The sequence below is a fragment of the Sebastes fasciatus genome, chromosome 22, assembly GCF_043250625.1.
Source record: "Sebastes fasciatus isolate fSebFas1 chromosome 22, fSebFas1.pri, whole genome shotgun sequence".
NCBI lineage: Eukaryota > Metazoa > Chordata > Actinopteri > Perciformes > Sebastidae > Sebastes > Sebastes fasciatus.
Window position 1 is genome coordinate 5,220,670 of NC_133816.1, and position 19,158 is coordinate 5,239,827.

Genomic DNA, 19,158 nt, shown 5'->3' on the forward strand with positions numbered 1-19,158 from the left:
CAGAACCTGCCCAGCCCAAGCTCTCTAAGAAGACGAGGAAAAACTCCTCAAATCCTGAGGCCAGATGGAAATTGGGAAGAAACCTCGGGAAAGGCAATTCAAAGAGAGATCCCCTCTCCTCGAACGGCTGGGGGAGTTACAGGATCTGCAAAAAAAGGGCAAACCATGAATAATATCCATCCATTATCTGTTACCGCTTATCCTATCACAGGGGCGCGGGGGGGCTGGTGACCGGGTCGCCAGGTCATCGTCATCACAGGCCGGTGACCTCGCCAGCCTATCACAGGCTGGTCGCCTTGGTTCCTCACGTTCTTCTTCCGCCAGCCTATCACAGGCCGGTGACCTCACCAGCCTATCACAGGCCGGCAGTCCCGGTTCCTCAAGTTTTTCCTGTCAAAGAGAGAGCAGCATTAGTACTTGGATGACTTGAGTATTGTATTGCGGGGACGTGTGTGGTCATTGTTGGTTAATCTGAGCCATGGGTGAGGGAGTTACAGGATCTGCAAAAAAAAGGGCAAACAATGAATAATGGGTCCAGGGTCGCCAGGCCATCACAGGCTGGTGACCGGGTCGCCAGGCCATCACAGGCTGGTTACCGGGTCGCCAGGCCATCACAGGCTGGTGACCGGGTCGCCAGGCCATCACAGGCTGGTGACCGGGTCGCCAGGCCATCACAGGCTGGTTACCGGGTCGCCAGGCCATCACAGGCTGGTTACCGGGTCGCCAGGCCATCACAGGCTGGTGACCGGGTCGCGAGGCCATCACAGGCTCGTGACCGGGTCGCCAGGCCATCACAGGCTGGTTACCGGGTCGCCAGGCCATCACAGGCTGGTTACCGGGTCGCCAGGCCATCACAGGCTCGTGACCGGGTCGCCAGGCCATCACAGGCTCGTGACCACGTCGCCAGGCCATCACAGGCTGGTGACCGGGTCGCGAGGCCATCACATGCTCGTGACCGGGTCGCCAGGCCATCACAGGCTGGTTACCGGGTCGCCAGGCCATCACAGGCTGGTGACCGGGTCGCCAGGCCATCACAGCCTGGTTACCGGGTCGCCAGGCCATCACAGGCTGGTGACCGGGTCGCCAGGCCATCACAGACTGGTGACCGGGTCGCCAGGCCATCACAGGCTGGTGACCGGGTCGCCAGGCCATCACAGGCTGGTGACCGGGTCGCGAGGCCATCACAGGCTCGTGACCGGGTCGCCAGGCCATCACAGGCTCGTGACCACGTCAGGCCATCACAGGCTCGTGACCACGTCGCCAGGCCATCACAGGCTGGTGACCGGGTCGCCAGGTCATCGTCATCACAGGCTGGTGACCTCGTCAGCCTATCACAGGCTGGCCGTCCCAGTTCCTCAAGTTCTTCCTGTCAAAGAGAGAGCAGCATTAGAACTCGGATGACTTGAGTATTGTATGGCGGGGACGTGTGTGGTCATTGTTGGTTAATCTGAGCCATGGGTGATTCTTGAGCTGCACCAGGGTCTGACGCTCTTTGGGGTCTTCTTTCAAACACATTTGCAAGAAAGCCTTGCAATCTGGAGAGAAAGAAAGAGAAGAAAGATGAAGGTGACGGCTACAGAGATCCATCAGAATGTGAACTAAAATGAACAGATTAGGGTCTGTTGACATGTTTGTGTATGTTATGGTTACCTTTGGACAGCATCTTGCTGAATGTCAGACCGTTTTTGAGGTACTTGAGGGTCTCAAAAGATGTGTTCTTGTGGAGCGCTTCAAACAGGACCACTCCCATCTGCCACGCTGTGGTGGGGCCGGCCCTGTAGTGTTGACAGTAGTACATCTCCGGTGGGGCGTGATTAGGGGTACCTGGAATATACAGACATAATGATAAGACGGTGAGGAGGAGGAGGAGGAGGAGGAGCTTTCTTTAAACGTAAAAGTCACAGATGGGTAAGTTAGTGAAGAACAGGAGTAGAAGCTAGACATCTTACCATAGAAGTGTTGGTAACTGGCTCCTTTCTTCACGAAGCAGCTCAGTCCAAAGTCAATGATGCGAACTCGCGGGAAGTCCGAGCCGGTCTCGATCAAGATATTTTCCACCTTGATGTCCCGGTGAAAGATGTGCTTATCCTGAAGGTCAATTAATGCATCAACCAGCTGTTTCAGGATGATCTGAGAAACAAAAAGAGAGAGATGAGGGATCGGAGAGGAGGGTGCTTTGACATTTCTTCATGGTTGTTACTCAGCGGGCTACCTCCGGGTCTGAGAAGTGACGCCAACGTGGAAGTGTAATTACTTTGGTGAGTACAATGTACAATGAAGAATATAAACGATGGTCAAAATAGGTCCTAAATTGCCCCAAAAAATAGCCCTCCAGTTCCTGTACAAAGCTTAAAACACACACAAGGATCCTCCAGCAGCTTACCTTGGCCTTTTTCTCTTTTAAGCCTCCCTTTGAAAACATGTACATGGCCAAGTCCACGCAGGGGTCTGGTCTCTCCAGCACCAGGATCAGCTCCTGTTCCAGATCATACCAGTCCAGTAGGGACACAGGTGCCGAGGAGGCCGCTGAGCCACTTGTTTTGGCCGCGAGTTTCAACATGACGGCGACCTCCATGGAGAGCGTTTTCCCATTCTTCTCCTGAAACATTACAACAAAGTGGAGGATGAGGGAGAGAAGCTCCACAGAGAAGCAGGATTCATCCATAATACGTTCAATAAGAGAGTGCCGGGTTGAATACAGCAGATCTTAACTCACCACGTGTTTGATGCACTGATTGTCGCTTGGGACGTGTTTGATGGCAACCTACGGGATACAAACTTTGTTAGCACTTCCTGTCCATACTCTGTGTGTGTGTGTGTGTGTGTGTGTGTGTGTGCAAAAATGTGTGTGTAATACTTACAGGCAAATGATCTGCTTTGCGATAGCCAGCAAACACAGATCCATACCCTCCTTCGCTGAGCTTCTTCTGCTGTTGATATTTGGCCTCAAATGCAGCTAAAAAGACAAACAACATTTAGTTTTAATACAGTTGTGAGGAACACTAATTACATGTTACTTAAGCTCTGGGGTGGATTAATGCACAGACTGGCCTAGGCTGCAGCTGTATTTACAAGAGCCCCAGATTGGCCAGATTATTTTTTATTATTTAAATGTACTTCAGAGAAAAAACAAAACTTTACCCCCATTGGCCCACAAGAAACATTAAATAAATGAAGTGGGACATATCGACCCAATCAGCTGACCTTATGAGCCTGGTCCGATGATGTGACCAGGTTCATAAGCTCAATTTGATTTTCAAATAATACGTCACTACTGGACAGAATAGTGGCAAAATGTCAAAAAGAAAATATGATCACGGAGCACAAAAACGTACAGCACAACGTCTAAAAGAACACCATGAGCAGGATCTACTGAAGAAAATCCTTAAATCATGTGTTTGCAAAAATGTGTGTGTAATACAAAATGTGTGTGTAATCTAAACCTAGATATTTCAAGGTTTAGATTGTATACGCCAGTGTTCCCCCGACTGTGTACGTGTGGGCCGTGTAACATTCCTAGCACGCTTTTACACATGACACTAAATTACTTTTTTCTGGTAACATAAAAGCATGATGAGGTTGGGGGGCCCATACAAAGAGTAGCCCAGGGGCTCCTGACCACCTTAATCCGCCACTGCTTAAACTCTAATATGAATTTTACACTTAACATAAAGCCAAACCTGACATGTATCACTAACTACTGACCTTTATGCACATCTTCAGGCAACTTTTGTGCAGTGCAGAGTTTGGTCTCATCCTTGGTCTCTTTTAGGTCCAGGTCAGGCCTCCTCTTCTTCCCCTTGCTCACATCCTCCGCAGATGAGATGAGGTTTTCTACAGATGAGATAAAAACAGAGGAACATCAGCTTGTTGATGTCACAGGCACTAACGTGGACAATAAGTCCTCCAAACTAAATGACAACACAGACCGTCATTTGGTGACTTCCAAAATGACAAGTCTTTTCTGCGCTGTTGCCTCTTAGTTAAAAATCTATCTATCTGTCTGTCTGTCTGTCTATCATCCATCTCATTTTCTTATTCTTAATCTTAGTACTTATATTTCTTTACATATAGCAAGCACCAAAATGAAATACCGTTACCTCTGTTGCACTGGGGTGAATGCAAAAATCTCAGAGACAGATATTTAAAAACCTGAGGGTTAAAGTCCCAAACTATCTGCATAAATAGATACCACTAGAGGGAAGTGAGGATTTGTTTTTCTTTGTAATTGAGGTGAACTGAAGTCTATTTAGATCAATATACCAAAAACCCAGTTGATGGGTATTTCTGTGAAAGATCTAAGTACAACTTCCACTACTGTCTGAACCTGGTGTTCAGTAAATGATGATGGTAAACACTCCCAACAGCAGTTTCACATGATCAGCTTACCTCTGTGAACGTCCACTGAAGAGGACGGTCCTGCTCTGTCTTGTCTGACTTTCCTCTCCAATAGTCTCACACGGAGATCCTCTTGAGAGCTGTCTGGGTGTTCACCTTCAGAGACCCTAGTCCTGTGCTGTCCGAGGGAGTAAGGACTGGCCCTCCTTTGAAGCCTCCTAGTCGTCCTAGCCCAAAACATTGCAGGCGCTGAACTTAGTTCTGACGTGCTGCTGCGTGCTACAAATTAGAAAAACACAGTGGAACAAATTGAAATTGTAATTTTTTAATATGAAAATATGATCATGGAGCACAAAAACAAACAAAAAGAACGCCATGACCAGGATCTACTAAAGAAAATCCTTAAATTGACTAGATATTTCAAGGTTTAGATTGTATACGCCAGTGTTCCCCCGACTGTGTACGTGTGGGCCGTGTAATATTCCTAGCACGCTTTTATACATGACACTAAATTACTTTTTTCTGGTAACATAAAAGCATGATGAGGTTGGGGGACCCATACAAAGAGTAGCCCAGGGGCCCCTGACCACCTTAATCCACCACTGCTTAAACTCTAATATGAATTTTACACTTAACATAAAGCCAAACCCGACATGTATCACTATCTACTGACCTTTTTGCACATGTGCGGGCAACTTTTGTGCAGTGCAGAGTTTGGTCTTGTCCTTGGTCTCTGTTAGGTCCAGGTCAGGCCTCCTCTTCTTCCCCTTGCTCACATCCTCCGCAGATGAGATGAGGTTTTCTACAGATGAGAAAAAAACAGAGGAACATCAGCTTGTTGATGTCACAGGCACTAACGTGGACAATAAGTCCTCCAAACTAAATGACAACACAGACCGTCATTTGGTGACTTCCAAAATGACAAGTCTTTTCTGCGCTGTTGCCTCTTAGTTAAAAATCTATCTATCTGTCTGTCTGTCTATCATCCATCTCATTTTCTTATTCTTAATCTTAGTACTTATATTTCTTTACATATAGCAAGCACCAAAATGAAATACCGTTACCTCTGTTGCACTGGGGTGAATGCAAAAATCTCAGAGACAGATATTTAAAAACCTGGGGGTTAAAGTCCCAAACTATCTGCATAAATAGATACCACTAGAGGGAAGTGAGGATTTGTTTTTCTTTATAATTGAGGTGAACTGAAGTCTATTTAGATCAATATACCAAAAACCCAGTTGATGGGTATTTCTGTGAAAGATCTAAGTACAACTTCCACTACTGTCTGAACCTGGTGTTCAGTAAATGATGATGGTATACACTCCCAACAGCAGTTTCACATGATCAGCTTACCTCTGTGGACGTCCACTGAAGAGGACGGTCCTGCTCTGTCTTCTCTGGTTTTACTCCTCAATCGTCTCACAGGGACATCTTCCTGAGAGGTGTCTGGGTGTTCACCTTCAGAGACCCTTGTCCTGTGCTGCCCGAGGGTCTTCGTGTAAGAACAGGTCCTCCTTCGAAGCCTCCTAGTCGTCCTAGTCCTATCCATTGCAGGCGCTGAAATTATAATAATAATATAATTCTAATAATATAATTGAATATAAGAAGTTTCTAACACCACAACTTTGAGAGCAACGAGATGTGTCTCAATGTGACTGATTGTGACTGGATTCGTCAGAATGTGATACTGTGTTTGTGTATCTGAGGCTCTGAATGTTTGGTGGTATGATGTCATCATGATGTATTGAGGACATCAAAGTCAAGTGTTCCGGAATATGCAAATGAGTGTGTTTAGAATAAATTACATTACACGGTTTTAAACGTAAACATTCTAAATGTGTTCCAGTTTATTTCCTGGTTGCAGTGTACGTTAATGACATCAGCTGACAGGAAGTAAACATGGACCCAAACTGTTGCTAGGCAACACAACTCTGTTGCGATTCTGTTGAAATGCACTAAAATGGAGCATTTCAGACAGAGGGTAAATACAGGTATATTCAAGCAGACAGTATGAGGAAAATAAAGTTTTTTTTGAACATTACAGCATGTAAACATGTCCTAGTAGAAACACAAAATCCGAGTATGAACCGGAAAATGAGCATGATATGGGACCTTTAAATTTTGTTGTGATATTTTTCCCAGCAAAATTCACCTTAGTAATTCTGCTTTGGAGGATTCTCTGGACTCCTTCGCTTCAGACTGTTTACCTCATTACTCAACTTGTGGTTGACACCTTCACCACACACCAGCAGGAAACATCCACTATTTATTGTGCTGGTTGTTGTTTTTCTTGTGCACCTAACAGAAAATCCTATATTTTTCTATTTTACAGTCTTCTTGCTGTCTGTTTCTGATTTTCTGTTAGCATTCGAACTTGAATGCCATTGTGTTTTTCAGTGTAAACCGTTGCGTCATGTGTCTTTTGGCAGCAAGGCTTGTTTAAGAAATGAAAGCCATGCCTGGCAGCAAAAGTGATTCCAGGACAGCACTCTGTCTGAGCCACTTCATTGTCTATGATAGCTTTTGTAGTACGTGTGGGTATCATGAGTCATTGTAATGTTTTCATTTTCACACCATTCTGATCACTTCTGCACTCCCCTAAAGACAGCTGTACAGACTTGTACATAATCTCATAATCATTCTTGATGACGTGTGCCAAGCTAACATTTTGACTTCCTGTTTTGTTGTGTTTCTCAGTGTGCTGTATGAGGGTAAGGAGCGTCTGATCCATGGCTGCGAGGTCATCCAGGCCACGCCGTACGGCCGCTGCGCCAACGTCAACAACAGCTCCGCCACCTCGCAGCGCATCTTCATCACCTTGCGCCGAGCGGCGCCCGTCCAGCCTCAGAACTCCCTCGCAGTGACGGACATCTGCGTCATTGTCACGAGTAAAGGCGAGATACCGCCGCACACCTTTTGCAAGGTGGACAAGAACCTCAACTGTGGCATGGTAAGGGGGGTTTTTATTCCTTAGCTTCTTGTGCATCATCAGTTATTTCAAAACAAATGTGTAATATATTTCTGTATTAAACCTTTCAGTGGGGCTCCAATGTGTTCCTGTGTTACAAGAAATCAGTATCTGCGTCCAATTCCCTCAGTTACAAAGCTGGTGAGTAAAAGTCTCTGATGGTTTTTTATCTTTATTGCACATTAGATAATAGAATAATTATTAGTTATGCTTCTAAATCTGTGAAAAATAATTAAGGCGTGGAGTGAAAACCAGAGTTCTTAAGGCCACTCTTGTATAGAAATAATAATAATAAACTTTATTTGTATAGCAATTTTCCTAACAACGTTACAAAGTGCTTCACAACAAGAACTACAATAAAACAATAATGATAAAAAAATGTTTTTAAAAGAATGCAGTGAGTATGTGATACTGTGTCTGGAGCCAAGAGTCCATAATAATGAAAAATGATAAAAAATAAATTATCAAAGTAAATCAAAATGATGAAATGGCCAGTAGTAAGTAAATGAAGTAACATTCAGAGTTTTAAAATCCAAATTATGAGATTTTAAATCAACATTTTGACTTTCTGACATAATGAGGTGCTTAGTGAGAGCTACGAGATAGTATAATTCTAAATTTTGACTGACTTCCTCATAATTCTATTTTTTTCTAACGTATTCCATCTTTTTTTATTTTCCTGGCAGAAATAGCCATCCCTACATGATAACAATTGGTGTTCAAAGTGTTTTGCAATAATAATAACTAGTCTTTTTGTTAACTGATGTGATGTATAGATATGAAAAATTCAGCGTAGTGAGAAAACAGTGCCGCTTTGTGTGCTGTCGCAATCACCCTCTGTTACGTCTTCGTCTCAAAGCTCAAGCGAGCGGCGCCGTCGGTGTATATCTGTGATCTCGCAGTAGATAGTTATTGCTTATTACAGATGGCATTTCTCAACTGCTGTGTGACATTTGCAATGCTTACTTAACATCTTGGCCTTTGGAACAATTCACTGTGCAACGCGCGTATAATCAGTGTTCATATGAATGTGTGTGAGTACACACCCATCGCAGACACAGACACGCTGGCTTTATCTTTTCTGGCCGGCCTTTTTCCTGCGAGGCAGCTGTTTATTCATGTCAGACAACGGCACTTCCTGTCACGCCCATTGTTTGTGTGTCTGCAGGCTTGTTTGTGTATGCGCATGTGTGTCTTGTCAGAACGACGTCTCACCAAGCAGAACAGTTATTTCCTGAAAGACCAGAGTATACTACTTAGTGCTTTTCATCAGAACTGATAAACACTGATCTCCCTTTTCTTGGTGCCTCTTTTGTTTAATCATTGCGGAGAAATAGAGACAGAATTGCCTGGAAGTTTGGTGTCAAACTATCATTTGTTATTTCCTTTGTTCTCCAGGTCTCATCTTTCGTTACCCAGAAGAGGACTATGAGTCTTTTCCTCTGTCAGAATCTGTCCCTCTGTTTTGCTTGCCCATGGGTGCCAAGATCGAGTGTTGGGCACCAGGCACTCCTGATCCTGTGCCCGTCTTCTCCACGTTTGTCTTAACCATCTCTTCTGGTGAAAAGGTGAGACGCAGCATCTAAGAATAAGCTCTCATTGATGACAAACTAAACAAGGGCTTCTGTTGAAAAAACTTCTTTTTTATTTTTTTTTTTAAATAAAGAAAGATTGTTGAAAAGGTTTCCATCAAGATCAAACTGGTTAGGAAGCCAAAAAAGTTACTAAAGTACTAACTAGGGCTGTCAAAGTGAATACGATAATAAACGCAATTAGTTTTATTGCCAATAGTTTCTTTGACGCATTAACGCAACTTGCGATATCGATCTTCCAATAACCTAAGAAATCCATGTCATGCTAGTCCCGAAGGAGGCTAAATAACGCTCCAAACTTACACAATATTTTGACGAGGAAAAACTGGCATTTTCAAAGGGGTCCCTTGACCTCTGACCTCCAGGTATGTGAATGAAAATGGGTTCTCCCCTTTACAGACATGCCCACTTTATGATAATCACATGCAGTTTGGGGCAAGTCATAGTCAAGTCAGCACACTGACACACTGACAGCTGTTGTTGCCTGTTGGGCTACAGTTTGCCATGTTATGATTTAAGCATATTTTTTTATGCTAAATGCAGTACCTGTGAGGGTTTCTGGACAATATTTGTAATTTTTTTGTGTTGGTAATTGAATTTCTAATTTTTAATAATAAATATATACATTTGTATAAATCAAGCCTATTTGCCCCCTCCCATGTTGATAAGAGTATTATATACTTGACAAATCCGCCTTTAAGGCACATTTTGAACAGATAAAAAGAGTGCGACTATCATGCGATTAATCTCTGATCGAATATTTTAATCGATTGACGGCCCTAGTGCTAAAGGACTTTGTCCATCTCTGGCTCCAGGTGTATGGATCAGCCATCCAGTTCTACGAGCCACATCCAGTGGATCAGCTGAGCGAGAAGCAGAAGATCCAGCTGGGCCTGCTCACCACGGTGGAGAAGAAGATGATCCCCAACCGACCCGTAAACACCAATAAATGCATCTGCGTGCTCTCCCGCTGGCCCTTCTTCGAGTCCTTCCACAAGTTCCTGATGTTCCTCTACAAGCTCTCCGTCTCGGGCCCACACCCGCTGCCCATTGAAAAGTAAGAATCGGCTTGTAACTATGGACATTTTTGCATCATTTGTTGGGGACAAAGCTCACATTTTGATAGGTTGAATGTAGTTTCTGCATATGTTTGGAAATAATTTGATGACCAAGTTTTGTGTTTTTCTCTCAACAGGCACATCTCTCACTTCATGCACAATGTGTCCTTTCCTTCCCCTCAAAGGCCAAGAATATTAGTCCAGGTGACATGTTGTTTTGTATCTCTTTGCCATACATACATGTAATAGTTGTCAATGAAAAAAATATACTTTAACGTGTATAATTTAGGTTTTCTAGTTCCTCATATGAACATTATCATTTTTTTCCTTTCAGCTCTCGGCACATGACACCTTGATGCTCTCCCAGCCTGTGTGCACACCCTTACCCCTCAGGTACAACGGGCTTTTCTAATGCTTAACGTAACGGGGTGGCCCTTTCTGTTTATTCTTTATACTTTTGAGAGTTTTGTTTCCATTTCAAGCTCAATGGTGCTGCCCTTCAGTGTATATTCTGTGCTTTGTCTAAAAGAAAAAAGCAGCAGCTGAGCAGGCTGAAAGAAAAATCCTAGTGTATTGTTCCAGAAAAAAAAAAGCATTCATTCATGTTATTTTGTTCCAGGTCAAAACCTCCCCTCTGAAAACAGACACTTTTCCAGCTGCTACATTGCATAATTTTGCCCTGTTTGCAATTGATATGAGCAATTCAAGCAGCGACTGTCTGGCGTCTTTGCACCTCTGCGTGCTGCCTTTGTCAGGCCTTTATTAAAGCAAACACAAATTGCTAATTGGTTTTCAACTTAATGTGGCCCACTGCCTTTGGGATTGTGATTTACAAGGCTTAGACAAAAATCTCAGAAACACTAAGTGAAAACGGAAATTAATTTTGAGTCTAAGTGGTCATATTAGGTCCTGAAAAAGTCTCAAACAACATGACGGCATATGTAAACACAGGAAAAGGGCATTAGCAAATAGAAACAGTGGATCAAGTAACTCTTGGCAACAGTGACCAAATGAAAGTTAATGTCTTAACAACATTAGAAACTACTGGACATCCTTACAAAGGACTGTCAGATTGAATCACCGGCACTCACGCAGAGGTTTTCCATTATAAGCCCAACAAAGCGAGTGGTGCTTGCAGGGTTGTTGGATTGCATTATATTATAAGGTGATAGTGTTATTTATTTTGTCAACCTCATTTGCATTTTTCAGATCTCGGTGTTGATATTACAAATAATACTAATAATTAAAAACCGTTAAAAGCTTAAAATGACACTCAACCAAAGGTCTTATTATATCATTATCTACCATTGTTAGAGAAGTTTTGAATGACCTTGTTTTCTGTCTTACATAACTCATGTCTGTCTCTAGTTACAAACCCAGTTATAAACCCTTTCACTCCCATTAATTCTTTTTTCCCCCACTCCCTCCATCCTTTATGTCTCCTCTCCCTTGCGTTCGGTATTGTTTTTCCATTCCCTGCCTGAATTCATCAACTCATCCGTCTCCTGTGTGCTCTCCCTCCCGAACAGCGGGGCGGACTACGGCACTCTGCTGATCAACCTGGGCTCGGAGAACTGCGCCACGCTGCTGCACTTTGTGTTGCTGGAGAGCAAGATCCTGCTGCACTCGCTCCGGCCCGCCGTGCTCACCGGAGTGGCCGAGGCTGTGGTGGCTGTGAGTATGCTCCGCCATGCAAGCCATACTCAAAACAGTAGTACAGTGTTACTGGCAAGATTGAGTTTTGGCACCATCTGCTGCTTTTTGATCTGCTTAAGATTGAAATATTAAAACAGCTATTACATGAAATCCATCGAATAAAATTCTCATAACTCATTATTATCACCCTTCTTCCTTTTGAGCAGCCAGACCTTCACTTTACTGATCACATTAGAGATTCAGTCACCTCAAAAATAGAGGCTGCAGCTGCTCCCAACTGCTTACTTTAAGAGCTCCTCTACTTAAGTAGTACTCAAGAAAATACTAAATTATAACCCTGTTTATATATGATTATCATTACAGCATTCTTGTTGTGATTAAGCTGCTCTGTAGGGAGGAAAATATAACCAAATCATCTCCATACATGAAAGCATTAATCATGAGATGACCTGAAACACAGCGTGTTTCATAATCATTCAGCTGCCACATCCATAACCAAGTTCAATAAGAGTGGAGAGAATATACCACGCTGCCTAACTCCATTACTGACATTAAAAGAATCAGACAGCACTACCTCATCTGACCTGCATAGTGTGATAGGCATACTAAATCACAAAAAAGATTTCACCATTGATCAGAGGCCTTAAAAGCATTCCAGAAAGCGCACAAACATGGCGCAACTGTGCAGGTCTATTATTATCACTACTCGCTTTACTTATATTTCGATGACGGTAACGGTAGAATGCTGTGAAGTACAAACGCAGTAAAAACAAGCAGCGAGAAGAGGAACGGGTTTCTGACAAAACCTGTTTTAGATGTTCAACGGTAACGTGATCAGTTCCACATGCATTATGTCATCGAGATTTCTTACATTTCTTCAGATATTTCATCAGAAATTATGATTCCCTCAGTGAAGAGTGAATGTTTCACTATGCGGACAAATTACACAAGCCCCAGTAATGCCTCTATTTCATCTGCAACACTCACAACATGGACGCATAATTGATGGTACAGGAGATTTACGGTAATTTATTCCAAAAAATCATTATAACTATTACTTTGAATGTTTTTGACAGTCCTCAAAGTGAATAAGAGACGATAAAGACTTCATTTTGATAAGATTGAAGTGGCATGTAGATGCACTTTCTACCATTATAGCTATACAGTTATAGATATCACTACCAATATATCTCAAAGTCAATGCTCAACATCAACTACATCATACTAGGGCTGCATCTAACGATTATTGTCATTGTTGATTCATCTGTTGATTATTTTCTTGCTTAATTGATTAGCTGTTTGGTCTACAAAGTGTTTTTCCCAGAGCCCAAGATGACGTCCTCAAATATCTTGTTTTGTCCGCAACTCAAAGATATTCTGTTTACTGTCATAGAGGAGTAAAGAAACCAGAAAATAATCACATTTATGAAGCTAGAATCTGAGAATTCTGACTTTTTTTCCCCTTAAATAATTGCTCAAACCAATTGTCAAAATAGTTGGCGATTAATTTAATAGTTAACAAATCAATTAATCTTTGCAGCTCTGCATCATACTTAATGTTCCAAAAATATTGCCACTTTTCCAGGTATTTGACCTTTGACTTATTTATCACTGTTGATTGTTGATTCTCCAGCTCCGTGACCATAATTGAACTTTGCCGACCATGTCTCTTTGAACACACAGGATGTCACAATCCTCGAAAGTCCCCCAAATGCTTTTGAAGTGTCACAATATATCAGTTACGATAAAAAGAAGAGCGTCGTATCTTATGTCCTTAAATGTGTCCGAGTTGCCCAAATTGAATTCTGGAGTTTGGTGTTTTGTGTGTTCTCCGAAAGTGAAGAGAAAGAAAAGAGTTTTTTTTTTTTACTCAAGTGGAGCTTTGGAAGGTTTAAGCATAATGGCACTTTAAATGTTTCTACCTCCAAAGGGTGTAACATAAAACTCTTAGTTATTGCCAGCCTGGTTGTAGTAATCGTGTCTCTCTGTCTCGTCTCTCCTCAGATGATCTTCCCGTTCCAGTGGCAGTGTCCCTACATCCCCCTGTGTCCTCTCTCTCTAGCAGGCGTCCTCAACGCTCCCTGTCCATTTATAGTGGGCGTGGACTCCCGCTACTTCGACCTTTACGACCCCCCGCCAGATGTTGTCTGCGTGGATCTGGACACCAACACTATCTACCTGTATGCTGTGCTTTGATACTGAACCCATGTGGCTCGCTGCCCGCTTTGTGCTGTATATTTACAGCTCTCATATTAATGTTGAGCCATCTCAAACATTTGTTAAATCAAGAGCACATAGCAGATTATTTTTGTGCAGCGCTCCTGTTACTTCCAGCTATAACCGCCTTTGTGGTATTGTGTGTTACAGGTCTGACGAAAAGAGACACAGCAACTGGAAGAATCTCCCAAAGAAGCCCTGCAAGAGTCTCATGAACTCACTGAGCAACTTGCACCGCCAGCTGGCCACCGGTACAAACAGCATCTCACCTCCTCTTCAGAGGGTTTCTCTAAATATGAATTTACAAGGATTGGACAACATTTCAAGAACAACTTAGTATATAATCACATACAAATACAAACACAAACTACAATGTCTAAAATGACTATAGAGCTGAATCTTTATCACAGTCTAAACAATGCTTTTGCTATTGTATTAGATTTCATCATCTTGTATGTCCATGTTATTTTGTCCACCACCCTGTAGTTATATATGGAGCCCCAAAACTGACTAAATGTAGATAAATGTTCAGACAAAAGTAAAAAATATAACTGAAATCACAAATTAATTATATTGTTAGTCAAATAATTAAAAGTCTTGTTGATAACATTTTTACGTAGACGAATAATTAAAAAAAATAATTATATAAATATAAATATTTATATCCACAGAGATTTTAGAAAGGTGCCGAATAAAAGTATGGCTTTTCCTAAAAAAAAAAAAAAAAAAAATATGATTGTGAATTAATCATTTTAAAAGTTTTGGTGTGTCCAAAATGAACGTTTTGTTTATATCTGTGGACGATATCTGACGTTTGGTTCCCACTTCTAACAAGGTGTGACATCTACTGGCTGAATGTTATTAATGTTATCAATAGCACTTTTATAATTGAGTGTAAAAATAAATACAAATAATAAAAAATAATAATAATAATAACAAAGTTATGCAATTTACAAACTGCTTTACAAAAACCCAAGGTAAAACCAGTCAGGTAAAAGGACACCAGCCTATTAAAATGCAAAAAAATGACAACATAAAAGAATAAAACATAAGAGCATCATCAGGTGAAGTAAGATACATTAAGCTAGTTGAAAGATAAACACATTTTTGTAGAAGTTCTATATTTGAGTGATTAGATATAAAAGTTTTTACTTTTCATTTGACCTTCAGTAAGTTGGTAAAAACAAAAAAAAAACGTAACCACCATTCAGTTGATGAAATAACTCCATTTATTTGACTGTGTGTAATAAAAACACTGTTAGCTAAAACACACTGAGCACCAGCGTTTTGTCAGTTTTGGGACTCCATACTTATCTCCATAGTTATATTTGTTATATATGTTAATCAGGCAAGTAGTTTAGTAATGTTTATCATTTTTAATGTACAGCCATGTCAAGCACCTCCCCCAAAAAAGCACCTCCTCAAATTGACCTCGTAATTTGTTGTGTGTTTTAGTTTCAGTGCGTCAGTCGGCGCAGGATAACTTGGCAGTGGACATGTCCCCCAACGAGGCGGACTTCACCTGGCACAAGAAGAAGACGGCCCTGGAGATGGAAATCCAGGAGGCCTTCCTTCGCTTCATGGCCTCCATCCTGAAGGGCTACCGCTCCTACCTCAAACCCATCACACAGGCGCCCTCTGAAAAGGCCACGGCGGCAGACTCCCTCTACGACCTGCAAGGTAAACAAGCGGTTGACGGCTCGATTTTTTTAAATGTGTGGGAAATGAAGTTGTGAATAAAGATCATGTGGATGATGTGTGAAACCATAGAAATCAACACGTAGGTAACGGTTTTGTTTCTGGGCAGCTTAATGGAACCTGGATGTGTTGATAGCTTCCTGGCTTTGTAACCTATCCATAATTTACAGCCTTAACTCAGAGAGCTTCCTTTAAGGTTTTAATGTTATTGGCATTTCTATTTCAAGGAGCATCTCAGCTATCACTCAACCTGTAAAGTGTTTTTACAAATCAATCACATTTCTCATTGGCTGTAATAAGACTTCACTAATGCCTGTTGCTGGGAAATTGGGTCTCACTTCCATTTACCTTCACTGTCAGATCCATTTCAGATACAGAGAGAGTGAAGGAAATGGCTTGTACCACTGCCAATTTAACACTTTTGCATGAAGAGGGATAAAAATACATTGAAGCCTGATTTATTTCCCCCTGAAGTGAATACAAGAATGACTAGAAATGTTCATTTTCAAATGTAGATTTCAGTTGAATTTAAGAAGTGATACCATGATCTCTCCTCTACTTGCTGCAGGGCTTCTCAAAAGCAGAGACCGAGCCCACCAGAAGTTCTACTCCCAGCTCACCAAGACTCAGATATTCATCCGCTTCATCGAGGAGTGCACCTTCGTCAGTGACAAAGACACCGGCCTGGCCTTTTTTGACGACTGCGTCGAGAAGGTGATTGCCGAACCTGCGTCTGGCAGGTCTCGGATTACGTACACGGCGTCGCACACCGGTTTTATGGTGTTTTGTTTTTCCTCTTCCTACGGGAGGTTTCCTTCCATGAGCGGAGCCTTTTGTTTTATGTTTTATTGGCAAAATAGCATTTGTCGTCCACTGGGAGAGTAAGGAAGCCAAAATTTCCTCTGATTCATTCTGGTCCCTTTGCTCTCTTTCCTCTTCTTGCAGCTTTTTCCCTCTGATAAAATCACCGACAAGGGCACCAAGGTAATACTGGGCTTACACTGTAATCAGATTTCCTCGCAGCCTTGTTATTTTTTATGTTTGTGACTAACATTAAAAGGTAATTAAATGAACCTGTTTCTCCTTATTATAAATGCTCTCACCAAGGGGCATGGACATTTCCTGCTTTTCTTCTAACCTTGAATCCTAACCACAATCAAATAAGCATGTTTTTCTGCCTAATTGGAAACGCATAATCGATTGCAATATGCTTGTAGTTGTTGACTTCCTGCTTTCAGACAGGAAATGACCTGCAGAGTGTGCTTTTTTTTTGTAAAACTCAAGTAATAGTTGTCAGTATCGCTAAGGCTCTGGATGCGATCCTCACTGCAGGTTGAAGGAGAGTCATCCGAGGACACGAGACTGTTGGAGCTGGACGAGTCCCAGAAGAGCGAACACACCGTTTTCGTCATGCCTCCTGAAGCTCCAGTCAACGATGGAACTGAACCTGCCCCCAGATACATGTAAGACTTTAAACTCTAGTATATTAAAGAGGACTTATTATGCTTATTTCCAGGTGCATACATTTTGGGTTTCTACTAGAACATTTGACATGCTATAATGTTCAAAAAGCACTTTCATGTTCTCATACCGGCCGCTAGGCAGGTATAATGCAAATGTGTTACTTGGTGACATCATCACGTTACGGAAGAAAACGCGTGACTTCAAGCGAGGCGTTTCAGGCAGTTCAGGAGCAGTGTTTCTGTGGGGGAGAGGAACTCTCTTTGGCGTGGACTTTGGGCTTTGTAACTTTGCAGACCTTTCACATACACGAAAACCTATATAACACTAAAGGAAAGGAAAAAAAGCATAATAGGTCCTCTTTAACTGTAGTATATTAAAACCTTATTAGACAAAAAAAGATTAATAACAAACAGAAAAAGTCTGAGGCGTGTGTGTGACCTTGCAACAATCCTGTTTCTCAATCCTCCAGCTATAAAAGTTTCCCCAGGCTGCACATAGAGCTGTTTGACCGTCCGATGGAGTTACGCCCAGCAATCAGCAGAGCAGCAGCAGGGGCCAGTCTGTCCAGCAGCCCTGCACTACTGGCTAAGAGGACAAAGCAGGTGTGTACACACTCAGTAGAAGTATCTGCAATACCCTGTTACTGGAACACACCTGCCATCTTTAAATGTCTGTCATGGTCCAACAGGAGATCAAGCTAGCGTACAAGATGGCTAAGCGTTTCTACTCCAACCCTCCGCTTTGGGCCCGGTGTATGTTCAGCCACTGCTACAGCCTGTGGTTCATTTGCCTGCCGGCAGCCGTGCAACTCTCCAAGTCTAAAAGCCGCGCCATGCAGCAGGCGTTCAACGTCCTCCTGAAGATGAGGACCACTGAGGTGGAGGTGCTGGACGAGGTACAGTGAGATTTAACTAATATGTTTTCACTAAGCGTTTTCATATTTCTACATGTCTCATGGTGAAATACTTTGATTATTCTTTGTGCCTTTTTTTTCATGTGTTTCTCTCTCTGGCGTTCAGGTGTGTTACAGAGTGGTGATGCAGCTCTGTGGTGTGTGGGGTCTTCCCGTCATGGCTGTGCGAGTCCTGGTTGAGATGAAGAAAGCTGGAGTGCATCCGAACGCCATCACATATGGATACTACAACAAGGTCACATTTTGTAGCTCAAAGGACTCAAAAGCATTAATAGCTTAAGCAACAATGTGAAGACTCTACCTACGCATGTCCTCATCCTTCTGTCTGTCCCCTCTGCAGGCCGCCTTAGAGAGCCCGTGGCCGAGCAGGAACCGCAGTGGCCTCTTCATGTGGACCAAGCTTCGCAATGTGGTTCGCGGAGTGGCCCAGTTCAAGCACGCCCTAAACCGAACATCTTCCAAGAAGGGACCCACACTTAGTACCGCAGGTGGGAATGGAACATACAGTATGACAGGGCTTTCACACTGCCTGTTTCCTCTCATTCTGTTTCCTTTTTTCATTCCGTGTCCTTCTGTCTTTAGCTGCATCAATAGGCGGGTCAGCAGTCACTGACGGCGACCGCTTGAGTCACGGAAGTGCCGACAGCTCAAGTGAGGTCAATGGTGGAATTGAAGACACCGCAGACAACCACTGTAGCGCAGGTACTGATCCCCTAAAGTTAAGCAGGTTTGCATGTTTAAAGCTTTAAAACCTGAGGGTCAGAAATGACATTGCTTTTACGTTTTTCCGGCTCTGACCATTTCTGAGATGTGGAGTTGCTGCGACACCAGTGGCCACAGCTTTACAGCTTGGTTTGTGTGATTTTTGTGCTCCACAGGAAGGCAGTCTGATCAAGGCTACGGCTCCAAGGATGAGTTGCACCAGGAGCTGGCAGAGTCTTCACACACAGCTGCCCTTTCCGCTGAAGAAAGAAACAGTTCCAAAGCACAGCGTAATGGTAAGAAAAGCTACTTCCATTTGGCATTTAAAGGTCATGTGTGCAACAGAAACCCCATTTCCTCCTTGTGCATTGACGTTGGTCTGTTGACAACCAGGAGGTGACATCGCCGGGTCGGTGGACAGTGCTGTCGCAGTAGCAGAGCCCCCCTGTCCTGTTGATGTGCCCTCGCCTGTCCCCAGTATTGTGAAGCTGTCCACAGGGAGCTTTGAAAGTGGCAGGGAAACAGGTGAGGAGAAGGATGAGGCCTTTTTAT

The 19,158-nt window shown here is 42.9% G+C and overlaps 2 protein-coding genes across 4 annotated transcripts in view; one reads left to right on the plus strand and one right to left on the minus strand.

Annotated features, from left to right (window-relative positions):
• The window catches only part of dennd4c (DENN/MADD domain containing 4C), a 45,977-nt gene that overhangs the window by 19,774 nt on the left and 7,045 nt on the right, over positions 1-19,158 (plus strand). For 2 of the 3 annotated variants that reach the window (XM_074624313.1, XM_074624312.1), the window contains exons 3-22: positions 7,036-7,288; positions 7,378-7,447; positions 8,705-8,874; positions 9,714-9,955; positions 10,094-10,160; positions 10,291-10,349; positions 11,486-11,630; positions 13,617-13,792; positions 13,980-14,080; positions 15,285-15,509; positions 16,096-16,241; positions 16,473-16,511; positions 16,860-16,990; positions 17,461-17,593; positions 17,680-17,886; positions 18,011-18,139; positions 18,245-18,392; positions 18,487-18,606; positions 18,783-18,902; positions 19,000-19,131. In XM_074624313.1, the coding sequence (XP_074480414.1) occupies positions 7,036-7,288; positions 7,378-7,447; positions 8,705-8,874; positions 9,714-9,955; positions 10,094-10,160; positions 10,291-10,349; positions 11,486-11,630; positions 13,617-13,792; positions 13,980-14,080; positions 15,285-15,509; positions 16,096-16,241; positions 16,473-16,511; positions 16,860-16,990; positions 17,461-17,593; positions 17,680-17,886; positions 18,011-18,139; positions 18,245-18,392; positions 18,487-18,606; positions 18,783-18,902; positions 19,000-19,131 (2,813 nt within the window). The remainder of the gene's footprint in view (positions 1-7,035; positions 7,289-7,377; positions 7,448-8,704; positions 8,875-9,713; positions 9,956-10,093; positions 10,161-10,290; positions 10,350-11,485; positions 11,631-13,616; positions 13,793-13,979; positions 14,081-15,284; positions 15,510-16,095; positions 16,242-16,472; positions 16,512-16,859; positions 16,991-17,460; positions 17,594-17,679; positions 17,887-18,010; positions 18,140-18,244; positions 18,393-18,486; positions 18,607-18,782; positions 18,903-18,999; positions 19,132-19,158) is intronic. The other variant, XM_074624314.1, reaches the window with a different exon arrangement.
• On the minus strand, positions 1,387-5,887 carry LOC141761189 (serine/threonine-protein kinase pim-1-like). The gene is made up of 10 exons (XM_074624520.1): positions 5,692-5,887; positions 5,012-5,140; positions 4,390-4,617; positions 3,706-3,834; positions 2,862-2,956; positions 2,717-2,764; positions 2,384-2,599; positions 1,950-2,130; positions 1,651-1,824; positions 1,387-1,535 (listed from the first exon to the last, which is right to left on the minus strand). Exons 1-10 carry the CDS (start codon positions 5,885-5,887, stop codon positions 1,387-1,389), a joined length of 1,545 nt encoding a protein of 514 aa, XP_074480621.1.